At 32.2% G+C, this 19,670-nt stretch overlaps 1 protein-coding gene across 2 annotated transcripts; it reads left to right on the top strand.

The window, feature by feature from the left end:
- The first annotated feature begins 4,498 nt into the window (after window positions 1-4,498).
- Window positions 4,499-14,910, top strand: LOC108907831. 2 transcript variants are annotated; one of them, XM_018711648.1, is made up of 4 exons: window positions 4,499-4,667; window positions 5,588-5,618; window positions 10,187-10,339; window positions 14,369-14,910. In XM_018711648.1, exons 1-4 carry the CDS (start codon window positions 4,620-4,622, stop codon window positions 14,839-14,841), a joined length of 705 nt encoding a protein of 234 aa, XP_018567164.1. In that variant the 5' UTR covers window positions 4,499-4,619; the 3' UTR covers window positions 14,842-14,910. The 2 variants fall into 2 exon arrangements, with proteins under 2 accessions (XP_018567164.1, XP_018567163.1); XM_018711647.1 differs by having other exon boundaries at window positions 4,501-4,667; window positions 9,968-10,339.
- Window positions 14,911-19,670: the final 4,760 nt, after the last annotated feature.

Below are 19,670 nucleotides of genomic sequence, written 5' to 3' on the forward strand. Positions count from 1 at the left end.
TTTTTTTTTATATGTACAGCACTGAATTGAAAATATTTAGTGGTTTACACGATAAAATTTTAAAAACGGATTGTTTGTAGCAGAACAATATAATATTATAGCTAAATTAAGGAAGCATCTGACAGTAGTGATTAATGACTCATTAATCACTGCCATGATTAATGGGTAGTATTAAGGTCGAGCAAACAGACGTATAATGGGTACATTATACAATAGTCGTGGATAAAGAATATTACTGAAACCAATTTTTTGAAACGTTTCATTGGAAACGTATTTTGGTGAGGACATCTTGGGCTTCTAGAACGTTACCAGAACGTTGCATGGATTTTTTATGAAACGTTTCAAGAAAAATAGAAACAATTCTGAAACATGTCAGAAACTAAAAATGTTTAGTGGGTGAATCGTAAAAAAATATTTTAAAAACAAGTTTTTATTAAAATGCACTAAAAAGAAAAAATAAACCAAGGAGTAAATGACACCTGTAATGTTGTGTAAACTCCAAACCCACGAAAGGGTTGAATATGGCTGCTCTATAGGCCAATCAATAGAGATGTTGTTTATGGCAAAAATACCAGTAGCCAATGGACTGTGTCATCATAGAAAAGACAGTATGTAGACATATGCTTAGAAATTTCCCTCTCGAATTTACAGTTAATTAATTTCTTATAAACATTTTTATACAAAAAAACGCATTTTTTAGTTTTTTGCTTATAAAACCTAAACTAATGAAGCAACCTGAATGCTATAAAGAGACAATTTGTAGATAATTGAAATACACATAAAACGAGATCGATCGATCCGATCGGATGATTAGAAACGAAAAAAATCCGGAAAACCGGAAAATTTTTCGTTTTTTTTTTAAATTCATTACTCTACCATTTTTTAAGTTGTAGAACTGACCCTGTGCACAAAAGTAATGAATTATATGTTCTTTAAGTGTGCACAAAAAAGGCGTTGTCGGGCCATTAGTTTTGCCACAATTGCCATTTGAATTTTGAACGAAGTAGAACGAAAATAACGAGCGTTCAAATAAAAACGTGGTCAAGTTGGTTCTGAAAATTTGGACGTAGGGCTTAGCGTATAGCGAATGAACTTAAACGTCATCTGTCAAAGCGCTATATCGCCGCTATCAATTTGAATATTTTCGTTTTAAAAAGCGTTTAAAATGGTGTTTTCTCAAGAACAAAAAGTGTTTATCATAGAGTCCTACTTTAGAAATGGACGCAAGATTGATGGAATATGGAAGTATTCTATTGAGGAATGTTTCATAGAATTTCAAAATCAATTTCCCGGCGTTGTTGAGTACAAAATTTTTCAAAGTGCAGTTCAGCGTTGTGTTAATGTTTTTCGTGAAACGGGCAGTGTAACAAGAAAAGAAGGAAGCGGCCGACCTAAAAAGCGGACTGAAGAATTAAAAGAAAATGTCCAACAAATAATGGAAAATGTGCCAAGAACTTCTGTACGTGTTTTATCACAAATGGTGGGAGTATCAGTCGGTACCTGCCAAACAGTGTTAAAAAAAGCTCCTTTAATTGTTTGTTATTGTTATCACGATCATTCTTTAAAATAAAGTTATATAGTCATTAACGTTATTGAAACTGACAGCTGCTATACAGCTCGTTGAGAAATGAGGTTAAGTTGGTCGCTATAAACTACTCCCTACGTCCAATGTGTCAGAGCCAACTTCGACCACGTTTTTATTATTACTATGCATTTATTCTTTTAAATTTATATTTCCAAATACATAATAACTACATATTGCATTATTCATATTATATCCTCTAAATTTCCAAAATCAAAATTCACCAATAATTTTTTTTTTACTGATGAAATGCGTGACAATCAGATAAAATGAGAATGATACTCATATATTTAACTTACCAGCCATATATCAGCCCTTATTACCATGTTGTTTAGTGTAGGTATTATTATGATTTATACATATTTTGTGCGTCGTGTCTGGAAAATCTGACATTGTAATTAATATTTATTTAGAATCAAGAGGTATGACCGTGACTATATAGTCGGAACAGTGGCGTAATTCTGTTATTTATCTATTTATAATTTAATATACTATACGGTCTAGTATTTATTTTTACATATTTTATTAAACATTCCCCAACCTCCTTCGCTTTTTATTTAGTAAAGTACATTTCCGTCACTATCGCTAGTTATAAAATTACATGCATCGCAAAATGTCACGCACTTTCTCAGTAAGATAAAGGTGAACATTTTATGAAGTGTTTGTATGTTCGCTTAAAGATAGTTCAGTCATAACAGCCAATACAATGATACAAATACCAATCACAGCAAACTCAGTGCTAGTAAAAATATTTCTGTTGACATGTAAAAATTGTAAATAGATTTAATTGCGATGGAAAAAGCCGTGGACAGGGAAACACTGAAACTGTAACCAGTGCTGTAGTTACAAGTAAAACAGTACTATGTAGTACAGGTACATTTGTTGTTAATATACAGGGTGATCCTGGGTGAACCAAGTTTTAAGGCGTAAACCTCACCAGGTTTTAAATAAAAAGGTTCATATGAACAAGGTCGTTGTTCGCTTCGTTTTCATGATACAAGCTGTAGAAATTAGAAAAAAATATCACATCTAAAATATCTTTGCAGATATTTGACGTGGATAAGTTGACTTAACAATGTGCCAATCAGTAGTGGAGTGGTTAGTACTACCAGGAACTTCAGTTTCAATGCCAATAAGTCTTCGAGTGCTTTTAATTATCGATTTCGAAGACAAATGGTCTCTTATATTTTGTTTGAAAAATGAGCTGTTTTAGAGTTCTGAGATTTTTAATATTAAAGTTCCACAAAAGAGGAATTTTTTGTTAGAAATTCAATTTTATGTGAAACGTAATGCGCCAAAAGTTCAACAAACTACTGGCATGGACAATTTTAGGATCTTACCCTTACCCCTTAAAAATTTCTACATCAATGATTTTTTAAACTTTATATTTCACATTACCTTTAATTTAAAATCATATTTCTAACAATAATTCTCATAACTTTTGTGGAATTACTAGCTTTAATGTTATTTTCGATTTACTTAACTTTGTTGCAGTTGCAGATTCACTCAAGTTTCATCAGGCTACCTCAAACATGCCTAGAAATATATATGTCAGAAAATATGACACCCCGTGTCTCGAAACAAAGAAAACTACAATAAAATAATTTGCTCTATCGCCTGCTAAAGCCTTAAAATTTGAATGACCCTGTTAGTAGAGGTCACTAGGAATTAGAACACTTTCAATTTTTCTGTAAATTACACAGCCACATAAAAAAGTTGTCTGTACTTTTCATGCGACATATGTTATTCGTATTATTTTTGCCTCCTGATCACGAATCCGATGTCAGAATTGAGCTATCACATCACAGAAATTTCTTAACCTCAAAAAACCGGAAAAAAATAGTAAAAATTCACGAAAAAGTGCTAGAAAAATACAAAAAAAATTGTTTTTCTATATTTAAATGCTCATTTATATGGTTAAGATCCCGCCGAACATGAATCAGTGGTCAAAATTGATGATTCTTTTTCTAACCTCAAAGAAAACGGGTCAATTAAGGTCAGATATCACGTATTTTAAAAAATAACAAATTCATTTTGTAATATTTTTGTTTACTTTATAACCTGAGTCCCAATCATGTTTTGACCTTTTTTTTTTCGACTATATATTGTTCTTTTTTCTGTAAAAGATCTATTCACAGGTCTTCTGCCTAATCTCAGGTAATAAAGTACGTAAGTCATTGATTAAATTTTTAAAAACGATTTAGTAAATCTGATCTCGAATTCGTGATCAGTGACCCCGAAAACCCCCGTATATCAAATTTGGCGCGAATGCGTTAGTTTTTTAAATTCGGTCGGCCGCCATCTTGAATTTTGCAAAATTGACTTCGGGTCCGTGATCAGCGACTCCGAAAATTCCCGGATACCAAATTTGGCGCGAATCTGTTATTTTCTGAAAATTCGTGATATCTAACCTTACTTGACTCGTTTTTTTTAGGTTAGAAAAAGAACCATGAATTCTGACCACGGATTCACATTTGGCAGGGTCTTAACCATATAAATAAACATTTGAATATAGAAAATGTTATTTTTGACCTGTTTTTTGGGGTTAGGAAATGCCTGTGATGTGATGGCTCAATTATGACACCGAATCAGGAGGCAAAAATAATACGAATATAACATATGTCGCATGAAAAGTACAGACAACTTTTTTTTATGTGGTTGTGTTATTGAATCTGAGCAATTTTGTTGTCGAAATAACAATACAAGACCTATTATAACAAATTTTATGGGCCAAAAGTTAGATACACTTAACTTGAAATATTCGCATTTTTTACGAGGGCCGGAATATTTTGAGCCAGCCTCGTATATCGCGAATTATTCGTGAAACAAGCTCCGCCGCTGCCCACCACGATTACGAATTAAAAGCAAACACGCCATCCTAAAGATTTTTTCCATTTTTGCAGTAAAATGAGTAACAATACTAACATGCTGTAATCGGTCATAGAAGGCTGGGATAAAAACAATCGTCCGGTGCGCTGCATCTCAGTAGGTCTGGAACGGCCGCCTTCAAGTGAGAGTATATGAATCAATATCGGTCATGTACGGAATAGGTTTTAAAGTGTATCAGCTCATTTCTTTGGCCTTGGTGAGTATTTTTCGACAGACATTTAATGTACTCATGATGTTGATTCAGTCTTGTTTATCTAAACTATTAACCTGCTTCGCTGATTATTTTGCGAATAAGGAAAAACAATGAAAATGTTCAATTGCAACAATCGTACACGCTTGGAAATTTAGCGCGCTGTCGGGAAAAGAAAAATCTGACATCCAATAATACAACGTAGGTTAGTTATACAATTATAATTCTAATACATTTAAACATTGGTTCACGGACGACCACATACCTGAATTCTGTCCAAAACTACAACGCCTTAAGATAATATAAAACAGTACATTTTGCGCCAAAAACGTTGAAAATTCTGTTCTGTAACATCCAAACCTTGCGTCCGATCCAAATATTCATATTAATAGAAACGAATAAGAAAGCAGTGATAAAGAAAACTATCCCAACTGTTACCAGTTGCATTTTTATAACCTTGCATGCCGCCAACATATTGATGAAATGACTTAACCTGCTCGAGAATTGCGAGTGCTGCATTCGATCTTTCTGGATCTATTATAAATTATGACCTGCCCATACCAGATTGCTAATGTAACATTGTTTTGTGGGCTATAAAAAGAAACTAAGAAATGCCATTGTCTAATAATAATAATCAAGTTTGTGTAGGTATATTTAAAAATTTATATAAATTCTGTGAATCAATGACTATCAACTCTCATACCGCATTATTGGGTACCCGAAAAAACAAACTTTAATTCATACAGGAAGACGATTATCTATTGGCCCTTTTTGCCAGTTGAAATACAGGCAATTGATTTATTATTTATGAAATCGAAATATCAAAAAAGAAAATATAAAATGTACCTACCTGTATTGGCTGAATCCCCAACATTTTATTAATATATTTTTGTGTTATTAGAAAATTAATATATTGTCGTTTTCAGGTTGGCAGTAGTTTTGGCTATGGAGCTTATGGTAAGTTAATAAATGACAACTTTTGATATATTTTCAAAATGTTAAGCCTGAAAAAGTCAATATTTCATATTAAAATAGTTTAATTAATTAAATGATTTATTGCTGGACAAAAGAACGTTGTTTGATATACAGGGTGAGTCATTAATAATGGTACACAGCTTAATGGCATATTGTTAACGTCAAAATTAGTGATTGAGCCAAACATGCCTTAATCAATTATTGCTCCTTTTCGTTCTACAGGGTGTTAAAGTTGAAAAAATATTTTCCTTTTTTATCTATATTTTAAGTATGTATGGACCGATTGTTTTGAAAATTTGTAGTTTTACGTTTTTTGAGGAGACAAATACGAATATGCAAACAGTGTTGGGGTTACGTCTAGAGGGGGCTAGTTATACTGTTATACTATATTTTGAATTTTTTAACTACAAATTATTGAACTACGTTCAATTCTAAATAAAAAAGGTGTACTACTTACAAATCGATAAACTAAACTGTTTTCGAGTTACAGACGTTTTAAGTTTTTGAGATTCGGTGGGAACTAAATTAGAAAATTAGCAGGTCTTAAGATACCAAGCCTGAATTAAGAATTAAGACAAACATTACAGAAATTAAAGATTTTATTATGCATATCTTAACAAATTATTAACTTCCAGCAACTTCAATGCACTTTCTTAGCCTTTTACGAGATATTCTCTTCTTTAAAAAATAACGACAAGGAAAAAACTACTTAACCAAATTGAGATCAAATTGAGTAGAATTGTAGTGACAGCTGTCAATTTATTATGTCCATGTCTACTACTTTGGAAAAAATAATTTTCTAATTTAATTCCCGTCGAATCTCAAAAACTTAAAATGTAACAAGTATACCTTTTTTATTTAGAATTTAACGTAGTTCAACAATTTCTAGTTAAAAAATTCAAACTTGTAAAATATAAAAACTAGCGCCCCCTAGACGTGACCCCAACACTATTTGCATTTTCGTATTTGCCACCTCAAAAAACGTAAAATTTTCAAAACAATCGGTCCATACATACTTAAAATATAGATAAAAAAAGAAAATATTTTTTCAACTTTAACACCCTGTAGAACGAAAATGGGCAACAATTGATCAAGGCATGTTTGGCTCAATCGCTATATTTTGACGTTAACAATCTGCCATTAAGCTGTGTACCATTATTAATGACTCACCCTGTATAAATAGGTAGTCTTATATGTAATACATTTAAATTAAAGTACAAAAATACTTTCGAATGAATCAATTCGAAAATCTCTCAAATCTCTTCAAAAAAAAAATTAAATTATAGTTTTTAGTTCACTTCATTATAGGTCTATAATTTCTACTGTACATTTGGTTTCAACTAACAGCTTATTACTATCAGTAATGAATTGATATAATTCAGTTGACGACTTTATGTAAACATTTATGCAAGTGTTTCCCATTAAATTATACATTTAACGGGGACTTTTAATTTATTAAGATCGTAATTATATTTGCGAAAAAATCAAACAGGATGCGTCATTTACCGTTATATACTTTTTATGTAAAACAATAAGTGATTTTAATCAAGGTTACGAAAGACATGAAGCGCGTCTTCCAGAATACCTTTCTATTAATAAAAATTAGTTTTTACTGGCACATGGATCGGCTGTTGTTCTGATAAGATCCAAAATCATCTATTTATACACAAGTTAAAAAAAGAGAATGAAAAGAACGCGAAGTTGGTCTTAAATGTATTAAAATCTTTTTAGCCAATACCTTAATATCAATCGGCGACGATTAAATTACAGACAGAAGTCTATATCTACCGACATTACTCCAAATCTACTATACCTATTATTATTGCAACATTTAATCTTTAGAATTTATTCCAGACACTAAAACGTCGACGTGTATTTGCAGCCTTAGAATGTTGACTGGTATATCCTATACATTTTAATAATAATGTAATAGCTTTTTTTGAATATCAAATATATTTGTATTAATTGCATTCAACATAAACAATTTATGACATCACTCATATCCGTAAGAAACAAACATGCAATGGGAAAAATTTGTACATCATTTGATTAAAATTAAAAAATAAATCTCCATAAATATTTACGCAGACACCTGTACTCGGATGTAGGAACATCATATCTAATGTTAATGTACTGTTGTCCACTTCACTTTTCATAATTTGGATATATTTATATACGTTTTCTGTCGTTAAATATGAAGAAAAATTTCAATTAAGTACTTTGAGTATAAACGCAGACGGATAGGAGTAATGAATGTTCAATGGTATGGCCTTCACTTTGACCCGATTTTAATCTCACAATCAAACCATCAAACCAATAGAAATTGCATAAGAACAAAGCAGTAAAATTGAAAATATTTGTTAAGGTTTTATCACACGTTAGGGCAATATCTTGTCTGTTAGACTTTTTTTCTAACTTTATTTAAAATTTTCAACATTTCTAAATAATTTTAGGTGAGGTACAGGGTGATTCACTATATTTTGAATGTATGTATATTTTATTTAAAAGTTGATTTTAGGCGAAAATGGAAGAGGAAAAAATGTTTGTAATTAAATTTTTTACAAAATATGATACAAATCGAATGAATCATGATTATTATTGTAAAAATCGAAAAAATCGCCATAAATGGGGTTAAAAAACATTAGTTTTTAGGGATTTTTTTTGGGATCTTTAAATTGGGTATAGGACCTTCATACTTGGCTCAAGAAAACTTCATGTTATGTAGAATCATCACACCAAATTTCATCAAAATCGGTTCGATAGATTTTGAATAATTTTGCAATCCAGATTTTGAGACAAAAAATTTGCAAATTTTCAAATTTTTACACAGCAAAAACCAAGGTCCTTAGATACTTGAAAATTTAATCACATATAGAAGGGCTCTCAAGCTTTCAAACGCTTTTTGAAAAATTCGAATCCGTCAATTAGGAGAGCTCTGGCGCTTGTTTAAACATTAGTCGAATTTTTGTATTTATAAACAATTAGAATAACTGAATATTCAATCAAATCAAATTTTTTAAAATAGGTTTCAAAAGTTCTTGGAAAGACGCTTCTTCCATCTCTAACAATAAGCGACATACTATTAAAATAAGAAAAGAAAATTTATTAAGAAAATAAGATATCTTGTACATAATTGTTAAACTGCTTTCAGGTACTTCTTCCTTTTTCCCATTGCGTAAGGATTTACAGATTTAGTTGTAATATATTTTGACATATTGGACATTGATATGGTCCAAAATGCGTTTAGGTATTTTAATTAAATCTCACTAATTAAGCCGCTTATTGTTAGAGATGGACCCAACAAACCCTATATGACTATGCTCGACAGGGAACGTTCTATCCAAATATGTAAAAATATACAGGGTGTTCAATTTAAATTAACAATCCGCTGCCATTTTGTATGGACTTCATTTGTTTTTCAAATATCATTTTCGAAAAATTCATAAAAAGTCGTGCAACTTTAGTATTTTACATTTTTTTATAACTCTTAAACCAAAAAAGTTAAAGGGTGGTCAAAATATAGTGAATCACCCTGTACATTTCACTGTACATAGTTGCTTCTAATGATTTAATAATTTTTTAAATTTTATATCGACTTGATCAATCAAGGTTAGGTTAAGTTTGATTCGGAAGGATTGTTAAGTACGTATTTTTATCTTTCTTTTTTCTTCAAATGTCCCCACTTTTTGTGTAGATCCTTCCACAAAAAGATTTGGAAAATTTGTAATTTTTGTTTGCCCTAAAGTGTTATTAAAAATGAGTGCCCATAATTTTTTTTATTACTTATATCTAATTATACTCCCAATTTTTATTTTTCCATTTTTATAGGAAATTGTTTATTTTAAAATATTTACATATATCTGGAATTTTATATCTATCCACAGTTATATCTACCACTTCTTCTAGCGTTGTAGATTTTAATGACTACTTATTGTGTCTCCTACAGTGTGTTAGCAGTTAGATGAACTCTTATCTTTACATAATTTCAAAATTCACAACAAATATTTCGGGATACCTTAAGCACGAAAAAAGTGTTGAAAAATTATTGTCATCTAACTTCTAATACATGCATGGGTATAGCACTGATATAATATCCCATTTACTTAAACGTACTAATTTTATATGCAACTAAATAACTAAATAAATGTTTTCCTTGGATTTCCCAAAATTAACTCATTTTTATCATGAATAACAAACGCAGTTGACATTCAGTCAAAATGATTCACACCACAAAACCACATCGCACATCGTTTCAACGATTCCTTTGTTATTAACAAAAGCAAATGTTTCATACTTCCTGTCGCACCGCACCTATAACATCTTTTTAACAGATTTCAGCCACCTCAACAACCTGGGTGATCAAATAACTCGCAACGTGAACGAACAGCTCGCGCCACTTCAGGATCTAGGCGCTAGGATATCCGCCAGCGTCAACCAGCAATTAGAGCCCCTAAGAAACGGGAGGTTCTTTAATAATGTCTATAACAATGTTAACCGAGAGTATGTGGGATTGCAGAAACCTTTGATCCAACCTTATCAACCATTTGCAGGAGCTAACATCGACTTATCGGGACTGGATAATCTCGGGGAGCAGATACAGCAGAGCGTCTATGAAGGGCTGGAGCCGGTAAGGGCGTTGGAGATCACGACGAGGATGAAGAACGGCGTGGGTGGGACCACGATTGCAACCCATCTACCAGAAGGTATGTCACTAACATGGGGCGTATTTTGACCAATTTGGTGTTTTTACCCTTTCGAGTATAAAAACGAGCAACTTTTTCAGTTTAAAGAAAGCGTATCTACAGTCCATTTATTATACGCAATCGTGATATAGAAATGATTACACTGGCCGACAAAATTTCTAGTGGAGGAAATGAAACACTGAACCTCCGAAATCTGTGCAGTAAGATGGATAGTGATGCGGTTTTTTGCATTCGATTCGTTAGAGCGTCCAGAAAGTTTGTGACCCTATGCGATCAATGAGAAATGAAAATTACATCGGTGCATAAGAAAAATGCATTTTTAAAATTGCATCTCGAAGAGTTAAAATATGAAAAATTTATAACTCGGAAAATATTGACGGAAATGAGTTCAATTTTGCTACTCGGGGGTTTTTGGGGTCGCTGAACACGAATATCACAACGGCAACGGTCTCCGAGATGCCTAGTGCCCAGGGTGGCCGGTTTCCACGTCGTCTGGAGTTTTGTGGAAATTCGTTATAAACTTAGCCGAAACTCGTTACTTCGGGGTTTTTGGGGTCGCTCAACACGAATATCACAACGGTAATGGTCTCCGAGGTACCGATGTCATCTTCATAAGCTCTATCGAATATCTAAATAAATTATCCGAAACATTTCTTTTTAATTTGTCGCTTTTAATACAGTCGGTAGCAATGATGAAATTTTAGGTAAGGACTGCAATCGCTGGCCGCTGCTTCCACGTTTTACTCTTACATAAATACTAATATGGTGTAGCATTTAAAATTACTACCGCCAGAAAAGTACTTAAAATTTGTAAAATCATATTAATTACTTTATGAATAACTAATTTTACAATTACAATGTAATAAGGTAACAGAAAAATTAAAATACTTGATAAGTGATATTGTAAAATTTAATGGAAAATACTTATACAGGTAACGGTAATAACAATATAAAAATATATATATTATCTACATTAGAATACCACAACTTTAAATAAAAGATGACGTAGGTGCATTTGTTTAAAACTGGTTCACAATTTATATGAATCCATATATTTCTTCGGTTTACAGTAACTTACCAAGTTACCTACAAAAAGAAAAAAGGTTAATTACTAATTACTAACTACCAAATACTTACCATCAAATAAATCTTCTTATTTAACAGTCCCATTCATCAGGTATTGAGTGTCACATATGTCTACCATCTGTATTTGTATTTCTGGTTGCCGAGTTCATCAATCGTTTATTCCGGAAATGTTACCCCCACCAAATCAAAGTACTTCCGTGGTACTAGAACCTTNACTTATTTTCACTCACCCTGTATATGTGACTAATAAATATCAGAGTCTCAGTAAAACCCTAACTTTATGAAGTGTTCTGACTTTCGTAACTTTGCAGAATACAGCTAGATAACTTACACTCATAAGTTACGTGGCGCCCTAATTTAACACCATACAGTATACACAATTTTAGCTAGCTGCTTCCTAACCTACGACCCGCTCTCACGACGAAAAGCTGCCGTTATGTGTGATTTTCTTGTGATTGAAAATAAATGTAAAATAAATAAAGAATAAAACAACCCCAATACCTATTTTGATAATCAAAAGAAAAAATAACACGGCAATATACTCTTACACATAATGGTATACAGGGTCGGAAAGTCCCCATGGTTCATCGGCCGTTACGTGAGAGCGATATAGAAATCCGTGCGATAGAGAAATATGGCTATAATGAAGGCGTCTCATAGTCACTGCCCGTTTCGCCCTTCCACAAATAAAAAGTGGATCTTATTTGTGGAAGGGCGAAATGGGCGGTGACTATTAGACGCTTTCATTATAGCCATCTTTATCGCACAGATTTCTATGACTTTCTTTATCGCTCTCACGTAACGATCGATGAACCATGGGGACTTTCTGACCCTGTATACGGATACGCTCCAAATTATAGCGCACACGTGAAATAAGAAAAATTAAAATTGTAAAGATATCTAAGTATAATATTTTTTTGAAAACATGTATTTTTTGTAATAAATAAATGTATTTTAATAATTAAGAATAAAATAGTTGTCACAGAAACCAGCCATCCTGGATATTAGGTACCTCGAGGACCGTTACTACTGTCGTGATATTCCTTTTGAGCGACCTCAAAACCCCCGAGGTAACGAGTTTCGGCTAATTGTAAGTTTATAACGAATTTCCACAAAACTCCAGGAGACGACGTGGAAACCGGCCACCCTGGGCACTAGGTACCTCGAAGACCGTTGCCGTCATGATATACGTGTTCAGCGATTCAAAAACCCCCAAAATTGAACTCATTTCCGTCGATATTTTCCAAGTTATAAATTTTTCAATTTTTAACTCTCGAGATGCAATTTTAATTTCTCATTGATCACATAGGATCACAAACTTTCTAGACGCTCTAACAAATCGAATGCAAAAAACTGCATCACGATCCATCTTACTGCACAGATTTCGGAGGTAAGACCGTTTTTAGTGCTTTATTTCCTCGACTATTCAACCAGAAACCAGGCTGCACTTTTCCGAAGGTTCTGGTTTAGAAGGTCAGTCACATTTTGTCGGTCTGTGTTACTGCTGATACGCTCATTTGTAAAAATATTTCTTAGGAAACGGAAAAAGTTAATAAATAGGCTTTAAAGGCCGATTTATAAAGACGATATATCTTAGCAAACTAAAACTATGTACCTACTGGTCATTGCCCTTTGTTCTACCGCCAGTTACAGTCTCTAGTTCCAATGTTGTATTTTTAACTTGATTTTTGAATTTTCCATAAAAAATGCGTTGTGTACAAAATTATGCTTCTACAAATATATCTGTTTTTTATAACGTCACGAAAAAAACAAAGTACGATCCTGGAAATGTACGATTTACTCGCGGACCTTACAACACAACTACTTTTTATATTTGACATTTTATTTAAATTAAAAAAAAACAGGGACAAAAAAACTTTAACAGCACATTAAAAATCTTTTAATGAAAAATGCTATTTTCGTACATGCCAAAGAAAGAAAAACGCACGCAGAATATGGACGATTTTAAAAGAGCAAGTTACGACGCATCAGCAAAGTGACCGATGACCGATTTTGATGAATAAGATATGAAAATATTCATAAAAAAGAAAATAACACAGGCCGACAAAATTTGACCGACCCTCTAACTCAGAAACCACAATGTATCTTTCCGAAGGATTTTGGTGAGCTGGATTCGAATCCGAGGTCCAAATTTGTCAATTGGCTCTGGTTTTCGACAAAAAATGCCAAAATTGAAATTTTTTGACATTTGAGGTTATGTAACATGGATAGGTATATTTTTTTTGCTAAACCGATTAATGGGGTCTTAAAGTACTATACTTACTCTTTAAAATGCATTTGGATTTATCCCGATATCACTTTTTGATCTTTGAGAAATCGCATATGATTTATTTCTCGATTTTTGAATATACTAATAACACAGCACGACAAACCGAAATTCATCGGTACCCGGAAGTAGGGATCTTACATGTTTTTAAAAATACTCTATCACGTCAAATTTTGCAAGAAATTTTAAAAAATGTAAAAATTCGAAATAAGGCCGATATTTTTCGCATTATGTCAATCTGGAAATACATCTACACGTAGAAGAGGCTAAATATGCTCAATCTCAAAAACCCTAAGGCCATAATCCATAACCCATAAACTCTAAAATTCGAGAAATAAGTAAAATTACTTTTCAACATACGATTTCTCAGACGAAAAATTATATCGGGATAAATTTAAATGCGTTTTAAAGAGTAAGTAGTACTTTAAGACTGCAATAATGGTTTCAGCAAAAAAATTTACCTTTCCATGTAACATAACCTCAAATATGTCAAATAATCGCGATTTTGACACGTTTAGGTTAGGATATCTCGAAAACCACAGCCACTTGAGAAATTTCGACCTTGGATTCGAATTCTTCAGTTTAAAAATCCAGAGAGAAAGATAGGTAGCATAGTACCTATTTATTTGATAAATTATTATCATTTTATGTTTTAGGTAAAAAATTCATAATCACTAACAACCAAATCAGCCAATGCGACGGATCCGTGTCAGACGACGGCAAATGCAGTGGATCCTTAACCCCCTTCAAAATCAACGAAAAAAAGGACCACTGCTACAACAGGCAAGGCTTCTCCCTCGTGAACAACTACATATGCATCGGTGCCTCGACCGTATCAATTGTAAACGGCCAAATTAGTTGTACCAATAGGTTCGGCACTCCTGCCTTGTTGATAACGTTAGAAGATTACAGGAAATTATGCGAAGGAATATCCACTTCGGTAGAGTACAAGTACATCGCCAATCCCCAAGATTCGAAACACGTGGAGATACCCAACAAGAATAAGTATGTTACATGTTCGAATAACCAACCAGGCGTGTGCGTATTTACCGAAACTAATGCTATACCGAATTCAAATGCGAATATTATCATTAACAGCTATAATTCTGGAGCTTATGTAAGCGTGTAGTGACAATAAAACTTATATGTACTTACTTTGAAGCAACACGTGATTTTAATAAAAATATATATATTTGTTGACTGTATTTATTTTCTGTCCGTTTTTGATTCAAAAGGAACGTTTGTTGACCCCCTCCCCTGTAATTTTTTACGGCAAATTAAAAAAAAACGTTAAGGAGGTTTATCGGGTACGGAGGTACGTCTAAAGTCTAACGAGAGTTTCTGTAGATTCGCTAGTGACTACAGTAGTAAGCCTTTAGATTTGGCAATGTTGCACTTGGCTGGCTCGCTCGCCTCGGCGTTCGCTCGTTCGCACTCGATCATTCTGTTTGCTTGGACACATGCATATTTCAAATAATACGCTACGTCGAGATCACGCATATGGAGGTTAAGTTAGTCAACAACAGCAGTTTGAAGGAGAATTATTATAAATTGTGTATCTTACAAGTACCTAATCGATTTCTACCAGCTGTCATACGGTTCCTTAGATATCGGTTTCCTATTTATACAAGTTGCTGTGGAGACTGTTCGTCAATTGTTGCGCATTCTATGTGGAAAGACCAAAAAAATCTGCATTCACATAAGACTTCATACTAAATCGTGAAAAATTATTTTATTAATATCTTGTCTCTTAGGTATCAAAACTAGTCATAATTTTGTTTGAGGATTCTCTTCATATTAATAAGCTTATATTAATTTTTTTTATAAATATTTGTTTGTCAATTCCAACAAATCAGATACCTCCTTAAGTTAAAAGTCGTTTTGTTTATAAGTGTTGTATTTTCGTAAATAGATTTTTTACGCAGTTTTTTTACGTATAGGTAATTCAGCAACGTACGCGATAATTTTCTATAATTTCCATTTCTTCAATTACAAGATAAAACAAATACATATTTTTTTATGGAACACTACGTACGTATATATTTTTCTATTTTTGAAATCCATGTAAAAAATCCCTTTCAAATGATGTTTTTATACATTATATTTACAGGAAAAAATTCATTCAAGGAAGAAATGCCAGATTTTTGTTATTCAACTGTTTATTGATGTTGACACAACTAAGTGTGCCATGCATGTGTTTAATGTATAGATGAAAAAAATTTTAATAATAAAATGTTTTTTTTTATACAGGGTGTCCCACCGGGAAATGCGTCGATTGATATCTAGGAAAGTACTGCTCCGAAAAATTTGAAAATTTGGCAGCATGGCAATATTCCTGGGGCGAACACAACTAAAATATCTAGAACTATCCAGCACTTCCGGGTATACCGGAAGTGGATACGAACTTTGTTATTTTAAATGGGACACACTATATATTATTGAATTTTCGGATTCTACGTGAAATTTGAGGGTCACTTTATTAAATATTCCCTATACCTAGGAGTTATAAAATTTGAGATATTAATATTTAAAGAAAAAAATTTGACATATGCAAGGGTCCGCGGAGATGCTAGTAACTCTCTTCAGGAGCGTGATGTCAAGTGGATTTTTGGTACCTGTAAAGGGCATGGGTAACGCTAAATTATGGTATAATAACAAATTAAAACATTTAATACTAGGTGTTTCATTTTTGCTGTTACATTTTGACAACTTCAAACAGCTATAACTTTGTTAACTTAAATGGAACACCCTATATTTTTTTGCTCTGTCGTATGCAGATTCAAATTTCCTTTCAAGCCATATCAGCATTGTTAGGGTTGCCCTTACTACTTTTAGAGATGTTTGCAATGTTCAGCTTTTTGGACAGTTTTTTCTGGTATCAGACCTGTTGTCAAATTGGCCATGACCACAAACACTCCAAAAACAATTGCAATAACTTGATGTTTGTCAAGTTAGTTGTCAAATGAATGTTGTGTCTAAATAGTTTTTGCTGAAAATTTAAATAAAAATTATTATTATTTTAACTTGTTTGTTATTTATGGAAAAAAAGCAGCCAATTCTCCACATGTTCTTGAAATTACTTTGTCACATTTTCCATAAATAACAAACAAATTAAAAAATCCTCATTAGTATAATTTAAAAAATTAAAAAATTTAATTTGTCTCATTTTTGTAGTGTGTCCAGGCAATTTTATTTAAATTTTCGGCAAAAACTATTACTTATGTAACAATAATTTGACAACTAACTTGACAAATGTCAAGTTATTTCAATTGTTTTTGGAGTATTTCTGGTCATGGCCAATTTGACAACAGGTCTGCTACGAGAAAAACGTCCAAAAAATAGAAAATTGAAAATATCTCTAAAAGTAGTAACGGCAACCCTAACCACGCTTATATGGCCTGAAAGGAAATTTCAGTCTCCATACGACAGAGTGAAAAAATACAGGGTGTTCCATTTAAGTTAACAAAGTTATAGCTGTTTAAAGTTACCAAAATGTAAGAGCAAAAACGAAACACCTAGTATTAAATGTTTTAATTTCTTCGTATACCATAACCTATGCCCTTTACAGGTACCAAAAATCCGCTTGACATCATGCTCCTGAAAAGAGTTACCAGCATCTCTGCGGACCCTTGCATCTGTCAAATTTTTCTCTAAATATTAATATCTCAAATTCTATAACTATAGGGAATATCTACTTAATAAAGTACTCAAATTTCAGGTAGAATCCGAAAATGCAATAATATATAGGGTGTCCCATTTAAAATAACAAAGTTGGTATCGACTTCCGGTATAACCGGAAGTGTTGAAGAGTTCTAGATATTTTAGTTGTGTTTGCCCCAGGGACATTGCCATGTTGCCATATTTTCAAATTTTTTGAAGCAGTATTTTCCTAGATATCGATCGACGCAGTTCCCGGTGGGACACCCTGTATTGATTTAAAAAAAAAGATTGAATTTTTAAAACAACGTCTCCTAATCGTCACAAATGACTTTAAGTTAACCCAAATGAATTTTCTGAAGTCAGTTTTTTTAAATATTTACGTTTTTATGTTTTCAAACAAAAACTCAATTGAATTTTAAAAATTACTAACTAGTGCCACCAAATAATCACAGGTAATAACTTTTGACTCTGTTCAAAGTCAAGTTAATATAACCTGTGAATATGAGGAAAATTAAACAGTATTCAAGCTATATTGTCTGTGGTATTCGTATTAAATTGAACACTCAGAATTCCCCAAGGATCTGCCTTGAGACCTTCACTGTAGATATACTGTCAATGATTTTTTATTATTTACATTCATATGATAACATGTAAGAATAAATGAATACCATAAAAAATAAATATTGTTTACAATGGAATCAAAAGGGTTTCGGTTTGCAAAGGAATGTACATATTTCTGATAAAAATACATTAATGGACCTACCCTAAAAAAAAGTATTTCATCTCGAGTTGCAAATGCTATTTTTTTTATTCATGTATAGATTCTTATTCAATTTATCTTAAAATTAATGGTTTATTACTGTTTCCCGTGTATAATAAATAACTATTTTTTTTCACTGCATAGCAAAAAGCCTTATTTAAAAAATATATTAAAAATAATGTCATTAATAAATTAATACTGGTTGTAACTTTATCCCATTTAATGTTAAATTAACACAAGGCAAATTGTAAATATTAATAATGATAAATTCCTCAAGGATCTATCTTGAGGCCACCACTGTATATATATTTGTCATTTATTTAAATTACCTGCATAAATTCATAACACTCATATGGTAAAATATTTCATGTGAATAATTAATGTTTCTTATGAAGAGAATATAAAACCATTTTGGCTTGTCAAAGCAATATATTCCTATATAATAAATGAAAAACTTATTTATATGGTACAGTACAACCACTATATGTACTTTAGCATCATTCCAAGCTCCGTGCAATAACAAATGTCTCAAATAATCATAAAAAATAGAAAAAACAATTAGAAAAATATAAAAATAATAAAAATCTACAAAGTAAAAAGAAAATACTTGTTTGTAATTTTATCAAGTACTCAACATTTAAACTCTATAATCTGGAACAAACTTTACATATTTATAAATCAGATCAATTTTGGTTCAAATTACTGGACTCGTCGTGTGAAAATAACACAGGCATACAAAAAAAAAGTCCAAACCCAAGAGATCCACATATCATTTCCGAAGGGTATCAAAATTCATGACTTCCCGATGAATTTTGGAGAAAACTGAAATTTTTGGGTGGAAATTGGCCCCAAATATGGGTCAAAACTGACTTTTACCTAAATTTTGTCCAAATTATTATTTTCGTAGTATTTTGAGGTGCTGAACGTGACGCCATTAGAAAAATTTACCCGTAACCTCAATCATTTTCAGAAAATCCACTCTTTGGGTGAAAACTGACCTAAATATTGGTCAAAACTGATTGTTTCCTAAATTTTGTCTAAATATATAATTGTTGTAGTATTTTGGGGCGCTAAACATCATGCCATTGGTAAAATTTACCCATGACCTCGATATTTCTCAAAAAATCCATATTTGGACCAGTTTGCACTCAAATAGTGGATTTTCTGAGAAATACTGAAGTCATGGGTAAATTTTACCAATGGCATCTTGTTTACCGCATCAAAATACTACAAAAATGATATATTTAGACAAAATTTAGGAAACAATCAGTTTTTACCAATATTTAGATCAGTTTTCACCCAAAAATTTCACTTTTCTCCCAAATTCATTGGGAAGTTATGAATTTTAACCACTGATTTGTGTTCAGTGCATCGAATTTCTTCAGAGATGATAAGTGGTTATCTTGGGTTCAGACTTTTTTTATGTGTGTGTGTAATTAGTTATACAGAAGACAACCACTGTATTCTGTATTTTGTATACACTCACTTTCTGAAATAATTACAGGATTTAGGACAAGGTAAGAAATTATATACCTCCG

Source organism: Anoplophora glabripennis, unplaced genomic scaffold, assembly GCF_000390285.2.
Source record: "Anoplophora glabripennis isolate ALB-LARVAE unplaced genomic scaffold, Agla_2.0 scaffold224, whole genome shotgun sequence".
Taxonomy (NCBI): Eukaryota; Metazoa; Arthropoda; class Insecta; order Coleoptera; family Cerambycidae; genus Anoplophora; species Anoplophora glabripennis.

Bases quoted from the DNA above. Each gene is read 5' to 3' on its own strand.
- LOC108907831 (XM_018711647.1), top strand. From the start codon at position 4,620: ATGTACGGAATAGGTTTTAAAGTGTATCAGCTCATTTCTTTGGCCTTG. The intron at 4,668-5,587 runs GTGAGTATTTTT...TGTCGTTTTCAG, and splicing joins AGCTCATTTCTTTGGCCTTG to GTTGGCAGTAGTTTTGGCTA. The intron at 5,619-9,967 runs GTAAGTTAATAA...TCTTTTTAACAG, and splicing joins TTTTGGCTATGGAGCTTATG to ATTTCAGCCACCTCAACAAC.